General features: G+C 34.0%; 1 protein-coding gene across 2 annotated transcripts in view; it reads left to right on the top strand.

Moving 5' to 3' along the window:
- The window catches only part of LOC126888177 (uncharacterized), a 102,380-nt gene that overhangs the window by 21,079 nt on the left and 67,608 nt on the right, over positions 1-13,693 (top strand). The window contains exon 1 of one of the 2 annotated variants that reach the window (XM_050656168.1): positions 11,242-11,291. The exons of the other annotated variant lie outside the window; for it this stretch is intronic. Coding sequence (XP_050512125.1) covers positions 11,257-11,291 — 35 coding nt within the window. The 5' untranslated portion in view covers positions 11,242-11,256. Of the gene's footprint in view, positions 1-11,241; positions 11,292-13,693 lie in introns of those variants that run through there. 2 annotated transcript variants of the gene reach the window in all.

The raw sequence follows: 13,693 nt of genomic DNA, 5'->3' as shown, positions 1-13,693 counted from the left end.
GTTGCGTGGTCCTTTAAAAAATATATTTTAAGATAGTACAGTACTGATCTGAAAAGAACCATCATCCATTTATAGGAATTTATTTTTATCTCAAAACATACAAATTTTTAGATGTTACAGTATAACACTGATACAGCGATATAGTTTCTATAGTAGTACAGTGTCTATAGTACTCCAGTGTATGAAGATAAAAATCAACAATTTCCTCGTATTTCCGCGAACCTACATCGACTTTCATGAAAATTTGTAAGTGTAACCCCGCACAGTGGCGTGCTGGCCATATAAACGAATCGGTGCAATCACCGAGAGGCCGCGGCCTCTTGAGGCCGGTCAAAAGTTTTTTCACAAAAAATTTTAGATGCAACAATTTTTTTTTAATTTCTAATTGAATGATATTAAAACATTTCAAAAATATTTTATTTCCATACATGGTGTTGGAGCCATTTGAAAAATATTGCATTAATTCCAATTCTCTGTTTTATACACACCCTGTATTTCAAAAACGGTTAAAATATTAAGACGTTCAATTGAGTCATGAATAGGCATTAATCGGCGGATAATATAAACACAAACTTTTACACAAAATACGACTCAGCAATTGTATATATTTTGTTCAGATATGTGTTTCTGGGAAAAGTTCGTTAAGTATTTTTGGATGTTTTCGGTTTTGCTGAGTGGACAGAACCAAACGGTGTATAACGGTTATCTTGAAATAGGCGAGGATAGATTCAGAAAAAATATATATGTATAATATAGATTTTATAATATTTTCTATAAATGGAAAAACAACTTAAATAAATCTGCTATCCAGACGATGAAATACTAATGTCTCAAAGTGAAGATGATTTACAACGTATTTCTCTCGCTTGTCGTTTCCCCATTACTTAGGATCGTGATTTCCACCAATATTCCTAACAATTTTATTCCATTGCTCTCTATATTTAGCTGCTCTATGAGCTTCGCAGAATGACTTTCCAGCTGAATTCTTAATTTGATCGATCCATCTAGTTGGTGAGCGTCCTCTTGATCTTCTCCCCGGAACGTTTCCAGAAACAATTAATATCTCCACACTATCGTCACCTACGCGAACTACGTGACCGAAGAATTGCAGAATTCGTTGCATATATATTGTGGAGAGCCTTTTTTTAATTTCGAGTTGGTTTATATAATGGAAACGTTTATCCTATGAGCTCTCCAAGGTATGCGCAGCATTCTTCTCCAGCAACACATCTCAAAGGCATCCGCTCTCAAAAGCACCACACTTGGACTCAAAGAGTCCAAGTATCTGCCCCGTATTGAAATATTGAGAATACAAGGGCATTCACCAGTCTCATCTTGATATTTTGAGAAATAAATCTGTCTTTCCTTTAGTTAGGCGATTCATCGCATTTTTTGCCATACCAATATGTCTACGAACTCTTACTTCACAGTTACCATCGTCAGTTATAAATACTAGACCCGAGATAGACAAATATGTTTACTATCTGGTATTCCTGTAACATATTAATCAGTTGAATAGTGTCGAATCTGTGGAACATCATTATTTTTGTCTTAGCTTTATTGATTTTCACATCACACCAACTTTATTGCTTTCGTACTCAACTCTTCGCATCAAACATTTCTAACAACGTATGCTGCACCAATTTAACATAACCGCCAGAATATTAATAATTTAACATGTTAATTTCCCCCAAAAAGACAAAATTCATGGTTACAACAGCAAATCCAATAAGATGTAAATTGGAGCTGCAGGGCTAATAGAAAAAGTGATGGAGTTTTAATATCTAGGCATCACATCATCTAGCTACGGATGGTTCGAAACAGAAGTGGAAGATCAAGTGAATAAAAATATTGAAAAAGAAATGAAAGGCAGAATTTACAAAATTGTCATCAGACCAATGCAGAAACACGACCCGATACGGAGAGGACAAAAAAAAATTGCTCGAAACAGCGGAGATGAAAACCCTTCGAAAAATCGATGGTAAGACTCTATGGGACACAGAGCTAGAAGTACAGATGTACAATGGAGATTCAAGGTGGACAATATTAATAACTGAATAAGAAACAGATGAATAGAATGGAATGACCTCATACGCCAAATGACAACAAATAGAGAAGTAAGGATAGTGAGAGACAGTTCCCAATAGGAAAACGATCAGTGGGAAGACCATGAAAACGATGGAACGGCAACTTACTAGAGGCACATTTAAAAAACAGACAGTCATATTTATACAAATATAAGAAGAAAAGAAGAAGAAGAAGTATTTGTGTTTTATAAATAAGAAACAAAAATTCTGATAATAGAAGGTAAAATAAGGATGGGAGGCCGCTTTTCTATAAAATCACCGGGCCGCTTGAAAAGTTCCAGCACGCCACTGACCCCGCAGCGTTTCCCAAACTTATTTTTCTGTGGCCCGGTTATTTTTGTGCGTATCCTTCGTGACCCATTAATTTTTTTTGCATACCCTGGTGTGTGTGTGTGTGTGTGTGTGTGGGTGTGGGTGAGTGTGCGTGTGCGGGTGTGCGTGTGCGTGTGTGTGTGTGTGTGTGTGTGTGTGTGTGTGTGTGTGTGTGTGTGTGTGTGTGTGTGTGTGTGTGTGTGTGTGTGTGTGTGTGTGTGTGTGTGTGTGTGTGTGTGTGTGTGTGTGTGTGTGTGTGTGTGTGTGTGTGTGTGTGTGTGTGTGTGTGTGTGTGTGTGTGTGTGTGTGTGTGTGTGTGTGTGTGTGTGTGTGTGTGTGTGTGTGTGTGTGTGTGTGTGTGTGTGTGTGTGTGTGTGTGTGTGTGTGTGTGTGTGTGTGTGTGTGTGTGTGTGTGTGTGTGTGTGTGTGTGTGTGTGTGTGTGTGTGTGTGTGTGTGTGTGTGTGTGTGTGTGTGTGTGTGTGTGTGTGTGTGTGTGTGTGTGTGTGTGTGTGTGTGTGTGTGTGTGTGTGTGTGTGTGTGTGTGTGTGTGTGTGTGTGTGTGTGTGTGTGTGTGTGTGTGTGTGTGTGTGTGTGTGTGTGTGTGTGTGTGTGTGTGTGTGTGTGTGTGTGTGTGTGTGTGTGTGTGTGTGTGTGTGTGTGTGTGTGTGTGTGTGTGTGTGTGTGTGTGTGTGTGTGTGTGTGTGTGTGTGTGTGTGTGTGTGTGTGTGTGTGTGTGTGTGTGTGTGTGTGTGTGTGTGTGTGTGTGTGTGTGTGTGTGTGTGTGTGTGTGTGTGTGTGTGTGTGTGTGTGTGTGTGTGTGTGTGTGTGTGTGTGTGTGTGTGTGTGTGTGTGTGTGTGTGTGTGTGTGTGTGTGTGTGTGTGGTGTGTGTGTGTGTGTGTGTGTGTGTGTGTGTGTGTGTGTGTGTGTGTGTGTGTGTGTGTGTGTGTGTGTGTGTGTGTGTGTGTGTGTGTGTGTGTGTGTGTGTGTGTGTTTGTGTGTGTTTGTGTGTGTGTGTTTGTGTGTGTGTGAGTGTGTGTGTGTGTGTGTGTGTGTGTGTTTGTGTGTGTGTGTGTGTGTGTGTGTGTGTGTGTGTGTGTACAAGAAAACATATTTAAATATTTATTATAGTTTTATATATTTTAATAAAGAATCATTAGCTCAAACAAAAATGTAGTAAAACAAACTAAAAATCAAATAATACTTTATTAATGAGGAGTATGCAGTTGTTTCTGGTTAACTAAAAATTTCACATTTGAAAGAAATATGTTAATTTTATTCTCAGGTCCGGTTCGACTTCCAAACGGTCACTATATTTATTTTTGAGGAAAACCAGTGTTCAAAACTCTGCCTCACACTTATAAGTCGTAACAAAAAGAATTAAAAACTTTATCGCTTTTATGGCTAAAATTGGGTACTCCTGGCGGCAAGACAACCAAAGATCTATCGGTGGTATATTGTCAAATATGTCTTTGAGTGCCAATATCTAAATCCGGAAGTCCTGTCTCGCATTCTACGTTTATTGTAAATGGATTCCTTATCCATGTGATGGGGGGAAAATATTCCTTCAGATTGGCCTCCAGTCCTAGCAGATGTTCCTTGAAAGCTTCTGAATCTCATCCAGCAATGAATTAAGGTTAGTTTTTTTGTAGTTCTGTTCGTCAGTCCTTAAAAAGCAAGATGTGAAACGGAGAGGCGAGGCGACCCGGCATTTTGCTTTTTCGGCCCGGTACCGGGTCGCGATCCACTATTTGGGAAACACTGAGTTAGAGGATACTTCAAAAAACAAAAGTGACATGGTGCTAACTTGCCCTTTTACTTTGGAGGTTGATGCCACCCCTGCTCTGGGGTGAAAATTATTTTCTTAAAAATAATCCCACAGATGGATAGAAAAACAAACTCTAAGCAAAATTTATTATATAGTTAAGTAATTTATTATATAAGTTATTAAAATAAATCATTACTATTTAAGTTATTAAATATCAAAGATTTTATTTTTTCGTGAAAAAATGCATGTTTTAAAGCGGTCTTTCATACATAATTCAAAAATATAAGTTTTTACAAAAAAGTTATCATTACCAAAATTGAAACTAATAAAAAATCGAATAAACTTACCTACTCGAAAAACTTTTTAACCTCAAAATTATTTCTAATTTTTCTAACCTCAAAATTATACCTAAATAAAAACAAACATGGACAAGCCACAGAAGAGAAATTTTATTTGATATTTTTGACGTTGGTATTCACTCCGATAAAAAAGCGTTCTAGCAAAAAACAGTTTGCTACCAGTTTGTGGATTGAACATGCACAGTAAAGCAGTAAACTAATCTGGTATCAAACCATACAAAACTGGGACATCTTGGATATTAGTGCACCCTAATATGTCTGAGTAGATTTTGGCATTGGATCCGACCATCACTTGTAACACCGTTGCCGTATCCTCTATTTTTTCATACTATCACGTTACAATTTTTTGTGATATTATACACGAGCGGGATACCCTCAAAAAAGTGCTTAGTTTTCGAGATACTGACCACGGAGGGGTGAATGGCTAATTTTATTCATACTTTATATTTTCGAGGGTGCTGAAAACGAAAATGAGGTTTATTTTGAATTTTATGTGGGGGAACATTGTCAAAATCGCAATTTTAACCTAAAAATAAAAAAATGAAATCACGTTTTTTGCGTTTACCTCGCTACAACTCTGTTCCGTTTTAATATTTTTTTCTGAAATTTTTACAGTATATAGTTCTAACATTTCTGAAGACAAAGTTCCTGCTTCAAGTTTTTATTCTTATCATGATAATGGTTATGAATTTTTCAAAGAAAAAGGTGCGGATTTGTGCATTGCAAAGTTAAATCGCAAAAGTTGCGTGACAAAGTTTAAAATTTAGCTTCTTAATCACGTTTATTTGAAGTTTTAATTTAAGTTTTAATTTAAAATGTTTTATAGAAAAAAAAATAGTGCAACTTTTAATGTCGACATTAGAAATCCCCAATATAACGCTTATTATTTGAGGGACAGACAATCTAGGTCTAATTTCTCACCTTTAGTACTATCCTTGGATTATAGGCTTTCATTTGACACCTCATTTGTCATTCTACCTAGTATAATGACGGAGAAGTAAACGTTCTTATTCTATTATTCTTGTAGGTACATTTAACATTGATTGAAATTATTATGAAAGAAATGGCATGGCAACACTGTGACGCACGAACATAAGATTCAGCTGTGCGTTACATAGGGTGCACTAATATCCAACATGTCCCAAAACTGCATGCTAGAACAAATCTAATAATACGAAAACTGTCATTATTTTTTAAAGCCTACTGTTTTATCGTCGTTAACTAATACAAGTGTCTTACACAATGTCTTACAAAAGAATATCTACGTCATATATAAAAATATTTCAAACAAGAAAAAATGTAGCTGGGAAAATTTTGAATAAAACTGTTTATTAGTACTTTTTGTATAGAATGAACAGTTCTCTCAGAAACAACACTTGAAGCCACCGGCTATTTTGAATATCAGTTACGCTGGTGAAATCATTTTTTTAAATAAAATTTGTATCAACACGACGGTAAAAATTTGATATCTTTTGACCAGAGTGTCCTATCGACAAAAATCAAAACGCGTTTTAAAGGTGAAGAGTCGGAGCGTATGTATGCAATTCTTGCGTTAACCATAATGACAAAAATTATATAATGACAAAAAACTATTGGTAAAAGCTAATAATACGAGGTTGTCAATCGGAATAAAACTATTGGTAAAAGCTAATAATACGAGGTTGTCAATCGGAATGGAATGGGTACTAGAACATTAGGGAATTATAGTTAATGAGGTCGCGATAGGATGGCGAATATTTGTGGAGAACTAAGAGAACCATATTTTATGATATTAAAAATATTAGTTCAGATACCTTTTGTATGAAAACAAGATATTCTAACACAATTTTACAATAAATAGCATTCCCAAATTAAAGATAAATATCCACACTATTGTAGATTGCAGTATAACCTCCCCATAAAATCGTGATACTCTCAATGTGAAATATGGGTATATAGTGGTAGGGGAGCAAAGTATGCTAAATGTGCAGTCACTCGAGCGCTGTGGGGACTTATTGGATTGTGATTATTAGGTCCCAGAATCAAAAAAGTTAGTAAAATTTTTCATTTCAGTGGAGACTTGCCATTTTTTAATTTAATTTTCCATTTCCAACAATCGTTTTGTCCGATTATAGCGCCATTTATCCATAATTCGAAAAAATGTTTAGAATAAAAGTTGCCTATTCTTACATAAAGAATCCAAAACTGAAATAAAAATTTGGGGCTCCTATTTTTCGGGCCCCCCTTAACGAACTCCCCTGTGTTAAGAGCCAATAGTTGGTAGAGGTACATTTGCAGGGTACCAGCATTTCTCCCCATATGATAATCTGACGCGCTCGAGTAATTGCAACAATCCCCGCTTGGGCTCCCCTACCATAGGAATACTATAACAAACATTAATCGATTTGGAGTGCATATTACAAAACTGCTTGTTATCTCTATAAAATAGATAAATCGGAAACACCGATACCTATATGTATGTGGAACCATTGGAACAGCGATTCATATCTTCTTTAAATGTCCCAATATAAAAACAACGATATGGATCTGTATTTACAACAGCTACACACACCCAAACTTATATGGAATCATCCGATATTTCTTATTATTTCGTGCGAATTTAAGAAAACGAACACATGAAGTCAAACAATATTTATTTTAAAGCAATTTAATAACAAATACATAACAATTGCATGAAACTAGTTGTTTTAAAGTCAATAGCATAAAAAATGTCAATGTAAAACGAATAATGTTTAAATTGTTTTTATTTATTTTTTTTTGTTCTTTTTGGTAGTCAGTGTTATCACCTCTAGTCCTTATGCAAGCTTCAGTTGGCGTGTGTACGGTCCTAATCAAATTATCAACATTTTGTTGTGGTTGGTTGTTCCATTCTTCAAGAGCAGCTCGTACTAGCCATGTGGTGTTTTGTGGATTATGCCGGCAAGCTCTAATTTTTCTTTTAAGCATATCCCACAAATACTCTATAGGGTTCAGCTCGGATGAACAAGCAGGCCACTCCAAACAAGGGATACCTTTTGCTTCAATGATGTCTCTAGTCACTCTAATAGTATGTGGAGGTTCATTATCATGAAATAAAATCAAAATTTCTCCAGTTGCACCTCTCCAGAGCCTAACTACAGGTTATCAAAATACCTGTGAGCAGTTCAAGTTGATTGGATGAAAATTAAAGGAGTTCTCACAAGAAAACACTGAAAAACGTTTGTTCTTCTATACTTCCACAAAATTTATTACAACTATGTTATTACTACAGCTGTTTCGGCAAAGTGCCTTTCTCAAGTGATATATTTTACAATGTGTTTGCCTTTTTAAGTCTTTAACTGAAGAGGTTGAGGAGTGGGGAGCTGTTTGTCTCGAGTTGGTCATTCAGAATTATATCTGTATTTTTCAATTTATTAATTTCCATTATGACCAACTCGAGACAAACAGCTCCCCACTCCTCAACCTCTTCAGTTAAAGACTTAAAAAGGCAAACACATTGTAAAATATATCACTTGAGAAAGGCACTTTGCCGAAACAGCTGTAGTAATAACATAGTTGTAATAAATTTTGTGGAAGTATAGAAAAACAAACGTTTTTCAGTGTTTTATTGTGAGATAAAATGAACTTCCATCAAGTAACGGTCGAATCCATCAATTATTAAAGGAGTTTTTTACGGATCACAATTGAGGCGTTCTTTGCAAAAACCCCATATGTCACTTTTTACAACATCGGAGATATTTAAAAAAAAGTTATTTAATTGAACCCTATTAAGTTTACGGAAATTCTCAAATTAGTGATTTATTATTTTGATGATTATACACAGTTTACAATATAAATAACATTATTTTTCCTTTTGTTTATTTATGAAGGACATTTATTCATTTGACATATGGGGTTTTTGCAGGAATTTTTCATTAATTTATAGGAAAAACGATATTTATAGTAATAAACCAAAATAAAAAATGAACGAAAAATGGTGTTTACTTATAAAATCACACAACACAACTATTCGAAGGAACTATAACCTATAAAAACCTACTGACAGCCAAGCGATAAAGTTTCTCGCAAAAACACCAATAGTCATTAACAAAGGGAATTGCGCTTGACATATGGGGTTTATGCGGAATCGCCTATACTTTTGTCGATTATATTTTGGACTACTGTAACTTTAATGGAAGTTTCTTACGCAAGGAACGTAGGTAATTAGTCCTTCAATCCATAGATGGCATAAGTCCATTTTCGGAAAAAAAGGACTACTGGGGTTTTTGCAAAGAACTCCTCAATTCCTCTCGAGGACATTACACTTCCTCTTGTATATTTTTGAAGAGATCTGACAGTTTTTGTTCTTGCTTGTCTTCCTCGACCTCTAAGTATACAATTAGGAGTAAATGTAACAATTGCTTGGATTAAGGGTCATTCGGGAATAAAAGGCAATGAAATAGTTGACAATTTTGCTAAATCAGCTTATGTGATCGGAGAAAAAATAAACAAAAATTTAATTCCAGCTTCAGATATTGCTACTTTTAGCAGACAAAAACTTAAAAATAATTGGCAATTGCATTACAGAGAATGTAATACTGGCTCAAATTTTGCTCATTGTAACCCTAGGATATTCTCAAAAAGATGGTTTTACACAGAATATAACAGATATTTTATAAAGACCATTAATCGGCTGAGAGCCAATCATGCTCTTACGCCATATTACATGCATAGCATCGGCTTGTCAGATACTCTCAATTGTACTTGTGGCAAAATCGGAGATCTAACACATGTCATATTAGAATGTCATTTAAACATAAATAACATAAACGACCTTTATAAAGAATTAAAAGGTTTAAAATGTTTTTTCCCAATAAACCTTAATACTTTAATATTTACAAATGATATGGAAATTCTTCATCTCATTTATAAACATGTTAAATTATGTAAATACAAGTTGTAAACGTATTATAATAGGCATAATTGGTTAATGCTGTTTGAAAAAATTTAAAAAAAAATAATATATAAAAAAACACATATTAAAATAATAACAAAAAAATAATAAAAAAAAAAATAGAAACAAAAATAAAAAAGAATAAAAAAAGAAGTAAAAAAAAGTGTTTCGCACAAATTAAAATATATATTAAAAAAAGAGTAAAATAATTAAAAAAAAAACAAAATAAAAAAAGCTGCACAATGTGCCAATGTATCTATAAAAATAATATTGTAGAATGTACTTATGTTTATAAGAAATTTATGACTATGAATCTGCAATCAATCACAAACAAGTCTGGCTCTGCCAAAGCCATTTTTCAAAAAAAAAATACACGATTCCGTGGGTCATCTGATTTTACACAAATCCTGACTTTTCTGAAAATAGCACATTTTGTCAATTACCAATGTTCCAGTTTTGGTGGTGAAGATACCAATTTAGGAGATCAATCTAGTGCTGCCTGGATAACTCGGGAACCCATAACTGTCTTCTGCTGTATACTTCTTGGTACGAACTCTTCTTCCTATCATTTCAACTGAACGAGTTACACCTCTAGCTTCCAAAAGCTGCCTTTGGAGCTGCAGGTGAGAAATGGTTGGGTGTCTTCCAGCTGATTGGAGAATTAAACGATCGAGGCGTGCCGCTATTGCTTTTTAGCGACTTTCCCTTGCTTTATTTTTGAGCTTTGCTAATTCCTGTTACCTAGCATAGGCTTTGGACAGAACGCCCTGTTTTATTCCTAGCTCTACAGCTATGTCCCCCTGAGAACATTACTTGCTCTTCAAGACAAACAATCTTTCCCCGTTGTAAGTTCTATAACCCCACATGAGGCATATTTTCGTTTTTGGACGCAAAAGTTAGTTTCTTTATTCTCGTTCAATTTGCAACTTAAGCACCTATACCGTACCCAGCCGTACTATCTGATTGTCTTATAGATTAATTTGTTTATCTTCAATAAAAACCTTAATTCTTCACAACAATAACAAGTTTTTTCAAAAGAAATAAATATTGCTTTGAAATACATGGTGATTCCATATAAGTTTGGTTGTGTGTATTAATATCCTTAATACCAACCGAAGGCAGCATTACCTACAAACCAATGTAAAACGGGCTCTACATTCTCGGCGAAGTTACTTCGCCAAAGTTGACCGAAGTCCGAAGTACCCTCTTTACACACTCGTTCGACGTGCGATACCGACAAAGAGCGGTGCGATACCGATAAAGATCCCTTTGACTAGACCGACAGATTTCGGAAGTAGAGCGAAGTCAAGCAAGGTTACACAAGGTGGCATTCTACACTCTCGTACTTGTTGAACTTCGATCGACTTCGGCGAGAGTGTAGACGGCGTTTAAGAATGTTTGAAAGCTAACCCAAACGAGGGAAGTCTTATCTAATCTTGAATGTGTGTAACGCTTTTCCCCCTCTATTACAGGAATATGTAAAAGATGGAAATATAGGATAATCACGAAGTACATTAATCGCTGACATTGTGGATCGTCATATAAAAATAATACTGTCATCGCTAGATCGCTGTTATTGTCTTGTGGTCATTATCACCAATCAGTCAAATTATCTGCAAAGCAGATGTTTATCCCGGGTTCTGCATTTCCTCGAGCAAGACGTGCATAACCTCCCAATAGCGCAATAACCGTATTGGGCAAATAATTATATAATCGAAACCCAAAAAAAGAAGAAAAAGTAGATTTTGACTTTGACAGAATGTTAACGTTGAAACTGCTACAATTTAGTTGGCATTTATGGTAAAAATCCTTAGTAGTCATGTTTGTATATGGAAAATATACGGAAAAAACCATGTAAGTTCTCTTTAGAGATTATAATTACTTACTTTTTATAGACTGGGATAGGTAAATAAATTTGCTAATCATTTTAGGTACCAGTAGAGTCTATAACTTAATTAGTATGAAATATTAGAAAATGATATATTAGGAATATCTCAAATAATAATATAAAATATTAGAAATTAATATTAGAAAACGTATGAGCACTATGCCGTCAATTTTCAATATGAGCAATATGCGTCGACAGTGTGAAATGAAATTTTCCTTTTATGGACGGAATAAATAAATAATTAAAGGGAACCTTAAGATAATCAAAATACCCTCACTCCCAGAATTAAGTTTTTTTACATTCTATGAGATTAAAAAATAAACCTCGGCGCAATTTTAACCCATCAACCCCTTCCCCTCTCCCCACCATCAAGAACGTCATTTTTCGTTTTTATTTTTTAGGTGGGATATAATTAACTTTAAAATTTCAAAAAATTCACACGCATAGTTGAGGGTATTTTCAAACATGTATATTTCTATAGTAGACCAATCAAGTTAGTAAAAAATAAGCCGTTTTTCGACATAATTGAAAAGACGAGGTTTGACAGTTGAAATGTGTAGTATGAGATATTACAAAAGGGCTACCATCTTGGGATTCATCAATTTTTTAGTGGAACAATTTTTAAATAAACAATCAAAACGTCAAACTTAGTTTTGTGCTCATAACTTAAAAACTTGTTTATTTAGAGATTTGACGTTCGCAGGTAACTTTTTTAGAATAAAAAGATACATCGAATGAAATACGCTAAATAAAAATCGGTTAATAAACAAAAAAGTTATTGCAAAACAGACCACAAAATCATTGTTTTTTAATATTGTTAATAACAATTTTACTGTTTATTAGAATATGTTTAAATATACCTAAACTTGAGGGCATTATGGTGTTTGAATGGTGTGCAAAAAATGGTCCATATCTGTTTAATAGTTTTCGCAAAACTGAATTTGCTTTTAAAATTTTTTTGAAAAACGAGCTAATTTCTGAGGCTTGTCCAGTTAATATAGCTGAATGCTGAATGTATCTCAATAATCCGGAGCTCATTTCCTTCGTTAAGATGTATACTAACAGCCTATGAAAAAGAAAGTAAAAAAAAATTACATATACGTACACAAAATTATTTGTTAATAAATAGCAATTTTTAAGCTTATAAACAATTACAATAATTTCGTAGAAATTAGATCAAATTAAATGGCAATAAAAAATACGGAAAGCTGGTTAAAATACACAACTTCTAAAAAAAATTTTAGGTCGTACGACCCTTGGGGTCTGAGATAGCCCCTTTTTTTTGAAAAAATCACTGTTACGTTAATTAACAACACTAAGATCTGAAATTAACCAATATTTTATAAGAAAAGTCAAAGTTTTTAACAAAGTTTTTAGCAAGCAAAAATGTTAAAAAATGTTTAAACAGTAGTGTTATAAACAAAAAGTATTTTGCGTTCCGACTAAAGTAAAAAATAGCGGGCGTAGTCGACTGACTGAATAGTGCACGCGGTTGACGACGGCGACGGGCAGCAACTCCTAAAATTACGTTATACCGACCACAAAAATCAACTTAAAAGTGAATAACAAATTTTCGTCATTCCTTATGTTTTCGAGGTCTCCGAATCCGAATATGGAGTTTATTTTTTTCTAGAATTAGTGGAACATGTTCAAAAATCAAATTTTACGCCAAAATGCAATAAATCAATTTTGATGATTTTTAAATTTTAACTCACTGTATTTTTGGTCGCTGTAAATATTTCGTTTTGAAAATTATACTGTGCTATCTTTGAAGCATTTAGATAACAATGAGATTTGTACAAAATGATTAAACACATTAAAAGAGAAGTTGTTAATTTTTAAACATTTTGTCGTCAGATTTCGTTAGTTTCATGCTTACTTAAAAAAGTTGATTGACAAATTTTAAGATTATAATTTTAACTAACAAATAACAAATAAAATATAATTCATGAAGAAGTTTTCCAAAAAAATTTAATTTAAAATATGCAATAGGAAAAATGTTATGTGACTTTATAGACGAGCGGCACACTGGCACACCCCAAAAAAAGGTTATTTCTCGAGATACTGATACTAATTTTGGTAATACTTTATATTTTTGATGGTGCTGAAAACGAAAATTAGGGTTGTTTTGAAAAATGCCCCTTTTTTTGAAAAAATTACTGTTACGTTAATTAGCAACACTAAGATCTGAAATTAACCAATATTTTATAAGAAAAGTCAAAGTTTTTAACAAAGTTTTTAGCAAGAAAAAATTTTAAAAATTGTTAAAACGGTAGTTTTATAAACAAAAAGTATTTTGCGTTGCGACTAAAGTAAAAAAAATAATGGGCGTAGCCGAATGAGAATAAATTCGCGGACTACCATTCGC

The sequence above is a fragment of the Diabrotica virgifera genome, chromosome 7, assembly GCF_917563875.1.
Source record: "Diabrotica virgifera virgifera chromosome 7, PGI_DIABVI_V3a".
Taxonomy (NCBI): domain Eukaryota; kingdom Metazoa; phylum Arthropoda; class Insecta; order Coleoptera; family Chrysomelidae; genus Diabrotica; species Diabrotica virgifera.
The sequence above is the reverse complement of the archived record's forward strand: the minus strand, read 5'-3'. Positions and strand labels throughout refer to the sequence as shown.